This window comes from Dama dama, chromosome 9 (genome assembly GCF_033118175.1).
Source record: "Dama dama isolate Ldn47 chromosome 9, ASM3311817v1, whole genome shotgun sequence".
NCBI lineage: Eukaryota > Metazoa > Chordata > Mammalia > Artiodactyla > Cervidae > Dama > Dama dama.
In genome coordinates this window covers 63,679,422-63,695,328 of record NC_083689.1, presented here as the reverse complement: position 1 = coordinate 63,695,328, position 15,907 = coordinate 63,679,422, and the positions used below count along the sequence as shown (strand labels likewise).

The 15,907-nt window shown below is 54.0% G+C and overlaps 1 protein-coding gene across 5 annotated transcripts in view; it reads left to right on the top strand.

The window, feature by feature from the left end:
* Nucleotides 1-15,907, top strand: part of PDGFRB (platelet derived growth factor receptor beta) — an 88,503-nt gene that overhangs the window by 61,776 nt on the left and 10,820 nt on the right. For 2 of the 5 annotated variants that reach the window (XM_061151724.1, XM_061151722.1), the window contains 11 exons: nt 5,230-5,275; nt 6,371-6,694; nt 7,220-7,486; nt 8,196-8,323; nt 8,439-8,610; nt 9,198-9,390; nt 10,082-10,197; nt 11,532-11,655; nt 12,097-12,308; nt 14,630-14,724; nt 15,638-15,770. In XM_061151724.1, coding sequence (XP_061007707.1) covers nt 5,236-5,275; nt 6,371-6,694; nt 7,220-7,486; nt 8,196-8,323; nt 8,439-8,610; nt 9,198-9,390; nt 10,082-10,197; nt 11,532-11,655; nt 12,097-12,308; nt 14,630-14,724; nt 15,638-15,770 — 1,804 coding nt within the window. In that variant the 5' untranslated portion in view covers nt 5,230-5,235. Of the gene's footprint in view, nt 1-1,591; nt 1,674-5,229; nt 5,276-6,370; nt 6,695-7,219; nt 7,521-8,195; nt 8,324-8,438; nt 8,611-9,197; nt 9,391-10,081; nt 10,198-11,531; nt 11,656-12,096; nt 12,309-14,629; nt 14,725-15,637; nt 15,771-15,907 lie in introns of those variants that run through there. The other 3 variants (XM_061151725.1, XM_061151721.1, XM_061151726.1) reach the window with 3 other exon arrangements.

Genomic DNA, 15,907 nt, shown 5'->3' with positions numbered 1-15,907 from the left:
TCCTGGCTCCCAGGATGGGGTTCCATACCCATGCTTCAGGATCGCACCTACAGCTCAGCCCACTTGGGGTGAGCCCACAGAGCCACACCCTCTGCCATCACTCTCATACTCCCCCGACTGCTGACGGGAGGACTCAGGCTTTGGCTCCAGATCCCTCTTGCCCCCACACACTCCCGGACCTGGAGCTGGCTGCCTTCTTTGAGCTGAGTCATGACATCCTGGCCCAGGGCCCCTCCCCAGCACCCCACCCCCACCCCAGCATTTCAACTCAGCACTACTACTTCCAGACAAGGGTCCTGAGAGTCACCCATGTCAGCCCCAGCAGTGTTCTCAGGACAGCCCTGCCCACCCCATGTACAGATGTAGAAACAGGCTCAGAGAGGGGCAGGACTGTAAAAGCAGGTGACAGAGCTGGACTAGCTGGACCCATATCCCCTCCTCTCAGCTGGGGATCTGCCCCTGAAGTTTGTGTCTGGGGCTGTGAAGTGTCCGTGGTGTGCAGGAGGGAGGACCAGACCACCAGGCAGGAGACTGGAGTCTGCATCCCACTTCTGACAGCAACTTAGCAAGTCGCCTCCTCTGAGTCTGTTTCTAATCCCTGTCTGGCTGGGACAAGGCCGGGAAAGTGATATAGAGGTCTATGTGTGGTGGGTGGGGGCAGTATCCTGTGGGGAGGGAGTGGATAGCAACTGTTGTTCAAACCCTGGGCCTTGAACCACCAGCCTCACATCAAAGCCAGGGCTGGAGGCAGGGGCTGCTCAGTCAGATAAACTACAGCACCCCATTGGCCCCCTGAACCTGGCCTGCTAGGTCGAAACCCTGACACTGGTCCCTGTCCTTCTCCAAGCCTCAGTTTTCCCGTCTGCTCAGTGGTGCACAGGAAGAGGGTTGGATCAGATAGATGGTCCCTGAGGGCCTCAGAGCTCTGACATTCCAAGACTCTAACCCCATGACCCCAAGGCCAGGCCTCCCCCTCCCTCTGGCATCTTGTTTATTCAGAGCATCCCTGGCCCGAGACTGAGGGCCTCAAGCACCCCTCCTCTGTGAAGCAGGGCTTCCTCCCATCCCCATCTCAACTGCTATTTCTGCCCAGCCTGATCCTTGCCTCCAGACTGAGTGTCCCCCTGTTCCCTCAGGTACCCACACCCCTCCAAATCCTAAAACCAGCTCAGGGCCAGCTCCCACCCCTGTTCTGCCTCATTCTCATCTCAGAAAAAGATATTGTGCCTCTAGGACAGACACGTTCCTGCCCCCTAAGTACTCCAAGCCAGAAATAGGAGTGGGGCTCATTTAGGATACCTCTTTCTCCAGCCCCTCTACGTCCAGTCACCACATCCTGTCATTCTCGGCTGGATAAATCTCAGTCCTGTCTGTTTCCATCAGTCCCCGCTGACGTTGGAACAGCCAAACCCAGTAAACACAGTAGTGCTGGCAGAGACATCTGCCTTGGCTCAATCTCTGCTCTGTGCTCTTAGGCAAGTAAATAAGCACTCCCTGCCTCAGTTTCCCCATCTAAAACAGGGTGATCCTTGTATCTGTCTACCTCATAGTGTTGTCTGAGGAGCAAGTGCGCCGGTCTATGTCAAGTGCTCAGGATAGGAGCTGGCGCAGTAAGGGCACAGCACACGTTGACTTTGTGGCTTGTCTGTGCCCACATGTGCATGTGTGTTCAGGTGAGTTTGGGGTCCCATGGGCATACGCTCTATGCATGTTGCATGTGCGTAGCTTCGCTTGTACTAAGTACATGTGTGATTTAACCTGCATGTGTGTGTGCACCTCACATGGGCACGTGGGAGAGCACCGAGGTGGTGATCCAGGCGCGGTGGAGCTGCATGCTCCATGCATGTGTGGGCGTGCACGTCTGGTGCTGGCGTGCGGGCTGGGCACACACAGGGCCCGCCGCACACGGGTGTGTTTCAGAGCAGTGTGTGAGCGAGCGCGTAGGCAGGAGCCTGTGCTGTGTGTGCACGTGCTCTCCGTGTGTGAGCCTCCCCCACTGGCAGCCGTGCAGGCCCCCCTCCCCAGCCTGCCTGTGTCGTGGGAGCCTTGGGACCCTGAGGGAGGGAAGCTGCTGCTAGCGGATGTGGCCAAGATGGACTGGATTTATTTAGATTAAGGCGGTGGGAAAGGAGTGGAGGCTTGTATGAGCAAGGCTGAGGCTCTGAGGAGGAATCCTCAAGCATACTTGTTCCTCTGGACTTTGAGGTCTTACCCTGGACTGAGGGGGTACCTCTGACTCACTGTGAGGAGCTGGGCAATTATCCCATCTGTGGATCTCTGTACCCCCAACCTAGCCAAAATAGGAAGAATCACGAGAACGTCCCACACAGCACTCGCCTCACAAACAAAGGGGAGATCCCTGAGGATCCCCTTCCTCTCTGTGCTCCAAGGGCCTTCTGAGGCAGGAGAGTGTGGTAGGAAGGGGATTCCTCCTCCCTATGACACCCACTTTGTCCCAGGTGGCTCCTCCCTGGAACGCAGTCCTGCCCCTGAAGGAGAGAAGTGGTTACAGGCAAGATCTCTTCCCCTATATCAGCTACCTGGGCCTTTCTAGGGTTGGCTGGAAACATACACCCCCTGGGAAGCACAGAAGTCTATAGGTAATGGGTGGACCACTGGAGGGGTCAAGGAGTCATCCAAGATGGCCCAGGAGGTTGGGTCCCAGTCCCCAGTCTGGTTCTTTCCAATCCACCAGCTTGTTGCCCATGCCACTCTTCCCCTGTCACCTCCACAGGGCCATATTACCTGTTTATTTGTCTGGAAGTCACCTGAAAAACAGAAGCCCAGAGAGGGAAAGAATTTGTCAAAGTATACACAGCAAATCGGGGACCAAATGGTTAGGGAATTGAATCCATGGAATGAAAATGGGTTATGGATGCTCATTTTGCTCCAGCCTCAGGAATGTCGCCTTTCCTCTCATCAACAACCCCATGTCCCCAGGCCACCCCAGCAGGAATAATAGTGACTAGAACCTTCTCTCTGGCAGTGTTAGAGCAAGGCTGGCTCTCTGAGATGATCCATCCAAACTTCTCCCTGTATGGAAGGGGAAACTGACTCCCGGAGAGGGCTGGAGACTCAGTCTCATGGTGGGTCTGAAGCCCCATGTGAAATGCCCATTTCATGGAGGGAGAAGCCAGTTCAAGGTCCCTGGTTATCTGTACTCTCCCTAAGGTGTCTCCCCTCTCCCTGAGCTCCTTTGCTCAACCCATCCTCTCCCTGCAGCCTGATTCTGCCTTTTTGATGTGACTGGGCCATGACTCTGTCTGTAGGTTTCTGATGCCTGTTCAAGAAGGCCCCTCCCAGCTCAGAGCCTCAGGGACTCAAATCCCCCTGAGCTGCAGGCCTAGCAGAGAGGAGCCAGGGTTGGGAGCTGCTCACCCAGGGGCCTAGCCCACAGCCTTCCAGAGCCAGGCCAGTCCTAGTTGTCATGACCTCCCATCTCCAGGCCAGCCGACCAAATTCCTCCTTTAGAATAATAAACAGTGTGGCCAGCCAGGGAGGTGGGGAAGGGACGGGCAAGGAGGCTGAAATGACCCCTTCCCCCAGCCTCCACTGCTAATGATTTTCTTTGGCTGAGATCTCTAGCAGGAAGGGGGGATCCAGAGAGGCACCCACTAAGGGGCAGATAGGCCTCTGTGGGGGCTGCTGGCTCCACTGTGGCGCTGCTTCATCCTGCCGGAAGCGGTCTGGCAACCAGCTGGAGGGCTGCAGCAGGAGGGGTGGGCGGGGGGCACTGGGGATGTGGCCTAAAAGCATTTGGGAGAGGGGAGGGGGCCCTCAGGCAGGCTGGTCTGAAGGGACTGGGAGAAAGAGGAACAGGAGAGCAAATTTATTCAGGGAGTTCTTAGGGTGCTGAGCAGAGAGCTGAGGCCAGCGGTCCCCAGTCCAGGGCCCTTGCCTGTGTTCCATGATGAATGTGTAAACACAGCCCTGCAAGTGAGCCACTTGCCATCGTCCTTTTTTTTGAGAGCTGGAGACGGAGGCCACTGAAATGTGATGGTGCGGGAGGTAGCCCTGCTGGGGCTCAATCTCAGCTCCTAGCCCTGAATTGCAAACTAAAAGGGATGAGATGAGGGTGGAGTGGGCGCAATCTGGCATGGGCTTAGGAGCCAGGCCAGGCTGGGCAGCCACTCAGGGAAGGCAGCAGGTCTTCTGGTCTCCTTGCCACCTGGTCTATCCCACATTTCTGGCCTTGGGACCCCCACCCACTTCTGGCCTCCTTCCTGTTGATACTGCAGTCAGAACTTTGCAAACCTGGTTATGGTTGGTTATTTTGGACCCTCAGATGGGGCTGCCAAGGGCAGGGAGATGGTGAAGACCCATGTAGTTTGACCTGCCTCCCTTTGTGTCCCTGCTTCTCTTTCTGCCTCCATCACTGGGTGATTCCAGTCTGTGTCTCTGAGTCTTTGTCTTTCTACCCGTTTCGTTCCAGTCACTTTTGTCTCCCTCCAGAAGAAGCTCTGCCATGTAACCTTAGGCAAACTTCTTCCCCTCTCAGAGCCTCAGTCTCCCCATCTGGACACTGAAAGTGTGGGCGAGGGGGCTTGGATTCAGTAGTTTGCAAGGATGCCTTGCTGTGTGGTGAGGCCTCCCCTGGGTCCAGCCCCTGGCCCCTCCCCCTGGGCCTCCCCGTGCAGCTTGGAGCTGAGTTAAGGGGGCCAGGCATGGGGGTGCCCCCCCACATTCCACAGCCCCACTCCCCCGCTTCCCTTCCCAGAGCCGCCTCCACTTCCTGTTGTGCTTGTGGAACTGTGGGAGTTCTCTGGGTTCTGGCTTACCCCCTCCCTCTCCCTCAGGCCTTTCATCACACTTTCCTAAATATTTGTCCTGGCAGATAAGAGCCTGGTATTGGAACTGTCACCCAGAGGACAGGCTGTTAGAGCCGGTGGGCCCCTGAACAGCATCCAGGCCAAGACCCCACCCCCACCGTACGTGCAGAGGAACTAAGACCCAAGGAGAAGCGGGGGGTTCAGTCAAGGCCATCAGAGAAGAAGAGGCAGAGCCAAAGCAGGGTCCAGGCACCCCGAGACTTGGCCCAGTTCAGGGGAAAGAGCCCCTTGGGCATGAGTGCCCTCTTGGTGCAGAGTATGGGTAGCCTTTGACTTTAGCCTAATGGATCCAGGGGCTGGGTGGCTCAAGCTGGGGCTTACTCTACAGGACCCAGGGCAAAGACGGGCTGTGGCACTGCCTCTGGCTACTCTGGGCCCTGACTCCTGTTTAACTTTGCAGGATACCATGCGGCTTCCAAGCATCATGCGAGCTGTTGTCCTCAAAGGTAGGTAGCCTTGGGCAGGGATAGAGGGCCCTGGGGAGCCTCCAGGTAGGACCCTGGAGCTGGCAGGGTGGCTCATGCTAGCACTAGGGCCTGGGAGCCCAGGGGCGCTGCTCTGCTTTTGAGCTTCAGTTCCCTGCCTTTCTAGTGGGTCTCAGTGGAGGCCTCCTTCCACTGTCCACCCCTCAGCTCAGAAACCTCAGTGGACCTGTGCCTGTCCAGAGCCATCAGCTCAAATCCTTGGCTTGGCCCTCCATAGCCCATGTCCCCTCACCAACTGTCCCCACCCTCTTCCCTAATAGTCACCCTGGTCTCCCATCTCTTATCAGCACTTACTGGTATCAGTCTGGCATGTCTGGTTCCGGTGAGGGACCCCTCCTATTCATGGACCCCTCATTGGCTGTGAGCTCCCAAGTCTGGGTGAGCTTTTCAAGCAATCAATGCTGACCAGGTAATCAGTAACCAGCCAAAGGTTCACCCAAGGATATCTGACCCACTGGCTGAGCACCCACCCATCTAAACGGGTGCTTGTTTTCACCTCCAGGGTTTTCAGCTGCTGAGGCTGGGTGCAAGGCCTATAGCATCCTTCCACAGGGCATCAGCAGGCAGAGGGAAAACCAATCACTAGACATCCCCAGCACCTCAGCCTCCAGGGGCCTCAGTCTCTTTTCTGACCTGATCTGCCCCACTCTGGACTATGTTGGCCACCACCTCCCCAAGCAGGGCCATCTCTTGGCTTTGGGCACAACCTGGGCAGCTGGGGCAACTGCAGGGAAGAGGCTCAGAAAGTGACCTGGGAAGTAATGCAGGAACTGGGGGCCTGGGAATTGCTTCCCAAGGATTTCCTGATGCCTTTGAGGGAACATGCCTGCAGCCTGAATGCCACACTGCAGAAGGACTGCAAGGCTGGGGGTCTCTAGGCACTGAGAGCAGGAGGCCAGGAGTCCCTGGGGACTAGACCCTGGGCAAGCAGGTCTCAGAGCCATGGGTTCCAGTCTCTGTTTTCTGTGGATTAGGGAGGTGTGTTCCTCAGGGTCAGCTGTGGAAAGAGGTACTATTGCTCTTGTGCCCTGATGTCTGATGCCTCCTCTCCCAAAGGCCAGGTGCTATTGCTGCCCCTGCTGTTTCTGCTGGGACCACGGGCCTTCTGGGGCCTGGTCATCATACCCCCGGGGCCAGAACTTGTCCTCAACCTCTCCAGCACCTTTGTTCTGACCTGCTTGGGCCCAGCTCCAGTGGTGTGGGAACGGATGTCCCAGAAACCCCCACAGGAAATGACCAAGACCCAGGACGGTACATTCTCCAGCGTGCTGACACTGGTCAACGTCACTGGACTAGACACAGGAGAATACTTCTGTGGCTACAAAGGCTCCCATGGGCTGGAGGCCAGTGAGCGAAAACGGCTCTACATCTTTGTGCCAGGTGAGGACCCCTGGCCTATGTGCTACACCTCTACTGCTCTTCTTAGCTGCAGGTATCTGGGGGAAGCTCAGAGAGCACTTTACTGACATGGTGAAACATAGCCATCTCAGAAATGCAGATGAATCAGGGAATCCAGCCTGGCTCGGTCCAGGAGTATGTCCACTCCCACCCCTGGGTCTGGATATTTGTCTGCTGTCTGCCAGTCCATCCCATTCCTGGTTCCCAAGAACGCTGCATTCTCAGCTGGTTCCAATATGCACCCTCTTGGCCTCCACATCCCATCTTCCCCATTTTCCAAGCTCAGGTACCAGCTGTCCTTCAGCTTGTGACTTATCTTCTTTCTCAGGCTGGTGCTGTCCATATCAAATGCTAAAGCTAGAAGGGACCTCTGAGAGCATGCTTCTTCTGTGGAAAGTAGACTGAGGGGCAGAGAGGGAAGAGACTTGTTCAAGGTGATAGAGCAAATCGGGGAAGAGCCAGAAACCCAGCTCCTCTGACTCACATTCTTGGCTCTGCCCCTGGCAGATCCTTCTGTGGGCTTCCTCCCTGTCGACCCTGAGGAGCTATTCATCTTTCTCACGGAAATAACTGAGACCACAATTCCATGTCGAGTGACGGATCCGAGGCTGGTGGTGATGCTGCATGAGAAGAAGGTGGATGTCCCCCTGCCCATAGCCTATGACCCTCAACGTGGCTTCTCTGGTACCTTTGAGGACAAGACCTACATCTGCAAAACCACCATTGGGGACAGGGAAGTGGATTCCGATGCCTACCATGTCTACAGCCTCCAGGGTGAGCCCCCTTTCTTGCCTGGTGCTCAGCCGAGGCAAGTATAACTGTCCACAGAGGGACTAACCTTTTCAGATTATCAAGTGTGCAATTCCATTTTCACTGGATTCTCACTACAGCTATGGAAGGCAGGTGTGTTGCCCTATTTTACAGATGAGAAAACAGGCTCAGAAAGAGGATGAAGTATGCCAAAGGTCATGGGAAGCATTAGTGGTGGAACTGGGCTGTATATACTGTGGTAGGCAAAGGCACAGGCTTTCAACCAGTGGGATTTGAATCCCACTGCCACTTCCCATCTGAGTGACTCTGCACAAGGCAAATAATCTCTCAGAGTCTGCTTCTTCCTCTGTAAAATAGGTTTAATACAGACCATTTATCTAGGGGGATTATTGTGAAGATTAAAAAAAAGATGGAGAGTAGCTGGTTGTGCTCAGTAAGTTTCTTTTGTACTTAGGTACTCAGAGAGTACTTTGATTTCAAAACATTCTAGAATGCCAGTTTCATGAGGATAGGAATTTTGTCTGTTGTATTTCCTGCTAAAGCCCTAATGCCTAGAATAGGACTTAGCATATAGTAGGTATTTAATAAATATTTGTCGAAAGAGTGAATCTTCCACACACCAGTCATGCCCTCCCTCTGTGGACCCTGACCCCATCTCTAAGCTGATGTTGGTGGTGACTTCCTCAGCCCTAAGCCAATCTCGTTCCACCAGTGTCATCCATCAATGTCTCAGTGAATGCAGTGCAGACTGTGGTCCGCCAAGGGGAGAATATCACCATCATGTGCATTGTGACCGGGAATGAGGTGGTCAACTTCGAGTGGACATACCCACGCATGGAGGTAATGCCAGGCCACAGGTTAGAGGAAGGGTCAGGCAGGGATGGATATTTCAACTTACAGCCTGACTTCCTGGACCTTTTCTGATGTGGGGGGCTTGTCCCAACTGTCCCTACAGAGTGGGCGCCTGGTGGAGCCAGTGACTGACTTCCTCTTTGAAATGCCCCACATACGTTCTATCCTGCACATCCCCAGTGCTGAACTGGGAGACTCAGGGACCTACATCTGCAATGTGTCAGAAAGTGTGAGCGACCATCGTGATGAAAAGGCTATCAATGTCACCGTGGTTGGTGAGTGCCTTGAGCTTAGCCCCAGCCTTCATTCTGAACTGGACCCAGACCTTGTCACAGCCCTGGGGTACTGTCAGCCATGTTCTAATCCAGCTCAAGCCTCAGTGCCAACCAAAGCCCCATTTTCAGGATCAACCCAACCAAAGCACAGTATCAGCTCCAAGTCCAGTCCTAATCCCAACCTAGACTTCCCAGCTAGCCAGAACCCTAGCCTCAACCCGATTTCTAAATCCCTACTGCCATTCCAGGCCCAGGCCGCCCCATCCCCAAATTGAAGCAGGCTGTAACTCATCTCAGCCACAATCATCAGACAGAACACACCTAAAGAGCCCTGCAACTCTAGTCCCAATCTTGAACCCTGCCCCCAAACCAAAATCAGACTCAAATTTGGTTCCTGCTCCAGTCCATCCAAGTCCCAACCTGAACCCCGAAGCTCAGGTTCAGTTCCTAAAGCCTGAAGCCCCGCCTCCAGGACGCTGGGCTCCTTCGGTGTACAGCTGATGCCCCGCCCCAGGAGCCCTGCCCCCAGGAGGTGCTGCCCCATTGGCTCAGGGCACAGCCCCACCTCCGACGGCTGCCCCTTGCAGAGAACGGCTATGTGCGGCTGCTGGGGGAGCTGGACCCTGTACAGTTCGCCGAGCTCCACCGCAGCCGGACACTGCAGGTGGTGTTCGAGGCCTACCCGCCGCCCACCGTCATGTGGTTCAAGGACAACCGAACCCTGGGTGACTCCAGCGCCGGCGAGATCGCGCTGTCCACGCGCAATGTGTCTGAGACTCGGTGAGCAGCCGCGCGTCCACTCTATTATAGTTATTGTTCTCTGCAGCCGCCAGGCAGCCCACAGCCTTAAGACCTATCGAGGCCCATCTTTCCTGAGAGCCTACTCTGTGACAGGCACCCTGCCAGGCCACTGTGCCAGGCACTGGGGACACTGCCTGAATAGAGACAGACAGCCCCATCCTTCCTAGAGCCTCCTCTCTAGAGGGGAAAACAGATGCTGGTCATATGACCACCCAGATGTTTAGTTGTCCTTGTGATGGGTGGGGCCAGCAGGAAGCAGCCCTGGAGGAAAAGAGGATGACTAGGGAAGAGGGTGCCAGGCAGGCCAACTGCCACCTATGCAAGAATGTGGCCCTGAGGCTGGAGATTAGCAGGCCAACCTGAGGTGCTGTATGTTAGAATAAGGCAGTGTCAGGCCTTTCTGAAAGGGATGAAATGTGGAGGAACAGAGATGGTGCTTCCCCTCCACCATGCCCTCCACCCCAATCCTTCTAACCCTCCCTCTTGGCTCACTGGAGCTGCCTATGGGTGGAGACCCAAAAGTCCTGGCACTGCTACTGACACCCATGTGACCTTGGCAATCCCCTTCTACTCCCTGGGCCTTGTTTTTCTTATCTTTACAAGAAAGGTGGGGGCTGTAAGAGTTCTTCCAGCGCTGACAGCTGGTCCCCTGGCCTGTCCTCCTCCTCAGGTATGTGTCAGAGCTGACACTGGTGCGGGTAAAGGTGGCTGAGGCTGGCTACTACACCATGCGGGCCTTCCATGAGGATGCTGAAGCCCAGATCTCCTTCCAGCTGCAGGTCAATGGTGAGGAACCTTCCACCCTGCTCTCCTTCCCCTGACCCTCCCACCTCTGTTCTCTCTCCATTCCTACACTGGCCATCCACCCAGAGGAGGAGCAGAAGAGGGAGTCCAGGACTCAAAGGGCTGGATTCTAGACAAGGCTCCAACACTGACCACTGCTGTATGCACATCCCCTCTTTGCACCTCAGTTTCCCCAGCTTTTAAAGAAAGTCATTGCACTAGACTGGTATTTGCAAAACCTCAGGCATTCATGTCCCAGTGCCATGATTTTTCCTTCTCACACACCACTTACACTATACTACTAATTAGATATTTATTGAGCAGCTACACTATGCCAGTCCATTCAAGGTTCTTGAGGCCCTGCCATGGGAGAGCTTGAATCTTAGTGGGAGGAAGAAAAACATTCAGTGGGGGGAAAAAACAGCAAGCCAGGTACAAGGTTAGAAGGTAACAACTGCTGTGAAAGAAAACAGTAAAAGCTAGGTAAGGAGGACAGAGACTCCTGTGGACTGGGGAGTGAGGAGAGCTACAGTTTCAATAGCATGATCAGGACTGACTGCATGGAGATGACATTTGTGTGAAGACTTGGAGAAGGTGAGGGCATTAGCCAATTGGGGAAAGGGCACACCACGCAGTACGAAGGCAACATTGAAAGACTTGTGTGGCCAGAACAGAGTGAGAGATAAACGGTGCAGATGAGGTCAGAGATGACCTTGAACAGTGGGAGATGAGGTCAGAGCTGAGATGGGCAGTTGGGGGCCCATGGGAGGATAGATAGTCTAGGCCCTCATGGGCCTTGTATGGACTTTGGCTTTTACACTGACTGAAATGAAAAGCCACTGCAGGGTTTTGAGCAGAGAAATGAGACAATAATGACTTAATGTTTTGTGGACTGACTTCCTAAAAATAAATTTATTTTGACTGAAAATTGAACCTCTCCATTGTAGATGGAAAATCAGCATCACATGTCATAAATATAAAGCAACCACTAAAATAAACTCTGAGAAAACAAAAAAATGCTATTAAATCCTGGTTCCATGTTCTTGCTGTTCCAGGACTCTGATCCGAGGCTTGCCCTCCCTTTGTTAAAGGGAAGATTAGAAAATCTTAGGTGTTAAAGACAGACTAGCTCCTACAGGCATTCCCTTTGAAGTACCCAGAAGGGGAATCTGTCAGTTTTCACACGGCGATTCCTTGTATTTAATGCTCACCTGCAGTCTGCAGTTCCCCTCCCCCTCCCCCAAGGGAGACTCTGGCCCAGGTCTTCCCTGAGGGCCTTGCTAACTGACTGTCAGTTCTGACCTCTCCGCCTCTCTGCCTGCTCCCTCTTCATGCAGTGCCTGTGCGTGTGCTGGAGCTGAGCGAGAGCCACCCTGCCAATGGGGAGCAGACAGTTCGTTGTCGCGGCCGCGGCATGCCCCAGCCACACCTCACCTGGTCTACCTGCAGTGACCTCAAAAGGTGAGCAGACCCTCAAGCCTCAGTTTCCCAGGGTAACCACAGCTAACTAGATGGACTCAGTGAAAGTCATCTAGTCCGGAACTTTCCTCCGGGAACACTGTTCCAGGCTAGAGCCATAGTCTAGAAGACGTGGCTTCTTGGAGATGCTCTGCATGATTTAAACTGTCGCTTTTTCTTACTTCGACCCTGAGGGTCAAACGAAGGGAGTGGATTTTGCAATCGAGGGTTCCCAATTCTAGGGTAGGAGCGCCCCTGCTGGTCAGTCGAGAGATCACAGGAGGAACCCACTAAGGAGCAGGCAGTAGGTAAAAGAAACTGGACAGGCCCGGCTTCCTTCCACCATCACACAGTGGCGCTGCCTGCTTCTGGCCTCAGTTTCCCACCCCCCGCCCCCTGTAGGGTGGGAAGGGACTGGAAGTCGACCTGGCCGGTTCTCTGCAGGTGTCCGCGGGAGCTGCCGCCCACGCCGCTGGGGAACAGTTCCGAGGAGGAGAGCCAGCTAGAGACGAATGTGACATACTGGGCGGAGGAGCAGGAGTTCGAGGTGGTGAGCACACTGCGCCTGCGCCATGTGGATCAGCCGCTGTCCGTGCGCTGCACGCTGCACAACCTGCTGGGCTACGACGTGCAGGAGGTCACCGTGGTGCCGCACTGTGAGTCCTCCATCCTCTGTGGCCCCTTGACAACTCCTCACCCCCACCTCCACCCTGCTGTACTTGGATCTGTGTCTGTATGCCCATGGCAGGCCAAAGCTGGCGGAGCCAGGGCACTCAGGAGCGCTGCGAGTGTATGTTCCTATGTGCTTACACAACAGCACAATATTGGCGCACGTGTGTGTGTCCACGAGTGTATGTGTGTAAACCATGACTATGAACAACTCTATCTCCTTATGTATGTACTTTGTATATATGTGTGCTTGAGCCTGCCTGATCCTTGGACATTGGTTTAAACCCTCCAAGTGTAGATTTGTAAAGCAGGCAGTGAAGAATGTCTGATCCCCACATACATGCATAAAGCTTGAGCATGTGTCTGTAAGCATGTACACAAGCATATTTGTGGATGTAAGCCTAGTAAGTATAGGTTTGTAAACCACATACATGAGCATCCCAATCTCTGGGCAGATATGTAAACTCACAAGTGTATGTCTGTAGGTGTGTATATGTGGTACACAATCCCCATATAAGTGTGCAAACAGCGCATGTAAAACCCCTGTGCAGCATGCACAGTGGCATAGTGCATGTCTGTAAGCATGGAGATGCAGCACACCTTTCAGTAAAAGTGTGCAACCCAGTCCCGCTACATATATGCTTGCTGTGCCATGCATGTCTGGTAGCAGACACACATCCGTGCATAATTCTCACCAATATGAACAGTGCCTATGTTCACCGTAGGGCACCCTACGGTGCCCCTATGCTTTTGCTACCTGGCAGTCCCAGTGCATACATGGACCTGTATGCATAAACTTCAGTTATGCACCTGTTTCCTCATTCAGTGAATAGTCACAGGGTCTCAGCTTCTCTCTGGAGAAAGCCCAGCCCTGCTGGTCCTCCTAGTGCCCATGGCCCAGAAAGGACACAGACAAGGAACTAGGCTACCTCACTGTGAGGGTCAGCTTCTGGGGGGAAAGCCTAGAGGAAGAAGGAGCTCCATCCCCATCTATGGGATTCAGAAAAGTATCCTGGTGAAATGAAGCTTTAGGCCAATACCTGAAAGATAACTAGGAGTTAGCCTAGTGAGGAATGGTGCTCCAGTCAGAGGGAACAGCCTGTGTAAAAGCTCAGAGGCAAAGTGAATTCAGAGCAATTAAAGGAAATCAGCGTGGTTGGAGAACAGAGTATGTATGTATTTAGGGGTTGGGGGAGGAGGTAAAGGGGAGGGGACTACAGGAGAAGCCAGAAGCCAGTGTGAGCAGAGCTATGAAGGTTGTACAAGGTGTTTTAGACACACTTATACTGGCACTTAGGTAGGTCTTTGGGCTTGTATAAGCAGATACTTCTTTACACGGACCTGCCTTCCCCTGCCCTGTGGTGGCATGGGTGGAGGTTTTGATGCCTCATCTCATCCACAGTCCCACACATGCATTCATATTCCTGAGCAAGTGGGCACCTACTGACCAACTCTGAGCAAGGCAGAAGTAAAGCTTTTGTGTGCCATCTGAGGGGGAAGCCATATACCACCCCACAGGGAACTGTCATGGCTGGGTTAAGTCCCCTCTTTTTGCTCAGAGATAGCTCCCTAGAAGATGTAGGCTCCCTAGAGCTCTCTAGGGAGCAGAATAGGGCCTGTGGGGGACAGGGGAGGAGGGAGGGAGTTCCCAAGGGACATCATGGGTGGCCAGAGGGGCAGGACAGGGTTGATGAGGGTCTGGCTGAATGTGGAGGGAGTGGGAAGAAGTGGGTATGTGCAGCAAAGAGGCTGAGGCTTTGAGAGTAGAGGAGACTCAGGGTTTGGGGACCCAGAGTTGGCCCTGTTTGGTTACCCCTGTTTCCTGGCCCCTGCCTCAGTCTGCTTGACTGTTGCCATCACCGTGGGGGAGGAAACAGGCTCCTTTCTGGAGTCTGTATGCCTTAGGCTGTGGGAGTTCAGTTATTGTATCCATTGGCCTCCATCCTAGCTGTGACAAGCCCCCATGAGGGCATAGATTCAGAGGAGAGGTAAACCACAGCCCTGCTCTCAGGAGCTTGTATTCAATCTGGACCTGTGGCAGACAGGCCAGACTGACCCTGGAAAGGGCTGAGGGGATATGGATGCCAGTGGTGATCCAGGGGGAGTTACTGTGGGATATTTAGGGTGAGGCTGGAGGTGTGGCCCAGAAAGGAGAGGCTAAAGGTCTGACATCATAGGCCAAAGTGGGGATGCGGCTGGTTGCATTCTGGGCAGGATGGGCAGAGAGGTTTTTGCAGAGGTAGATTGCAGGGAGGGGAGCTACCACATGCCCTGTTTGTTCATAAGCATCTCTTGTCTCTGCGTCCAGCCCTGCCCTTCAAGGTGGTGGTGATCTCGGCCATCCTGGCCTTGGTGGTCCTCGTGATCATCTCCCTCATTATCCTCATCATGCTCTGGCAGAAGGTAAGCCCCACCTTTGCCTAATGGGTTCAGAGTGGCACACCACTTTTTTGTATGGACCTCTGCCATCCTCTAGTGCTGCAGGATCTGGCCATGTCTGGGGCCCAGCATCGAGCTCAGGTGATAAAAATGATATAAAGTGATGCGGGGTGTCTGAGCTACCTCCAACCCCAGCAGCCTGGACCAACATGGGCCTGGTCCAGACCATCTGGAGTGCCCTGACTCTGCTGTGCACCCTACTCCCCACCCAGCATCCTGCTCGGGCGTCATGCCTGTCCATCCCAGCCACAGGACACAAGACCTTCAAGGTGGACTGCCTGGGTTCCAGCATTCTTCCAACTCTCACCCACACTCCTAGGATTCTACTGAAAGGCATTCTAATCCTGCTAATCTGTCATTTCAATGGTCTGTTCTGTGGTTTCACCATTCCATGATTCTACCATAGGATTGCTGCACTCGATTCTGTCATTCTAAGATTCCAATCCTGTGATTCCAGCATCCTATGATTTCAACATTCTAAGGTTATATTTTTCTGAGATTCCCACTGTGACTGACCCGGCATGGGGAGGGGCCAACCACATCTAGTAGAATGTCCCTGCCTCGTGTCACTTTCCTGGGGTACATACTCCTTATTGCCATCCGAGGAGCAGCTGAGGTTCTGGGAGAAGCTGGTGAGGAGGTTCTGATGAGCCTGCCGCTCAGCTGTCAGCTGCTTCTCAGCCACCTCCTCCTTAAGTCTGTTCCCATGGAGCCCATAAAGGCCTTGGCTCTATTGATAACTTGCCGTATGACTTCAGATCTGTATGACTTCAGATAATCTTTTCTGGGCTTCAGTTTTTCTTGTCTCATCTGTTTCATAAGGAGCTGGACCTAGTGGTTCCCCTCTGATGATCCATCCCTGATCTTGGTTCTGCAGAAGCCACGCTACGAAATCCGATGGAAAGTGATTGAATCTGTGAGCTCTGATGGCCATGAGTACATCTATGTGGACCCTATGCAGCTGCCCTACGACTCCACCTGGGAGCTGCCACGGGACCAGCTTGTGCTTGGTCAGTCCAAGGAGGCCTCAAGTGGCAGTCTGGGGACTTGAGGCGGGTGGGAACACTGTCTGACACGTGGGCCCAGCCTTGCCATGATTGGCTTGAGACCTAGGGCTGATGTCTTGCCTTCTCTGGCCCTCAGGCCC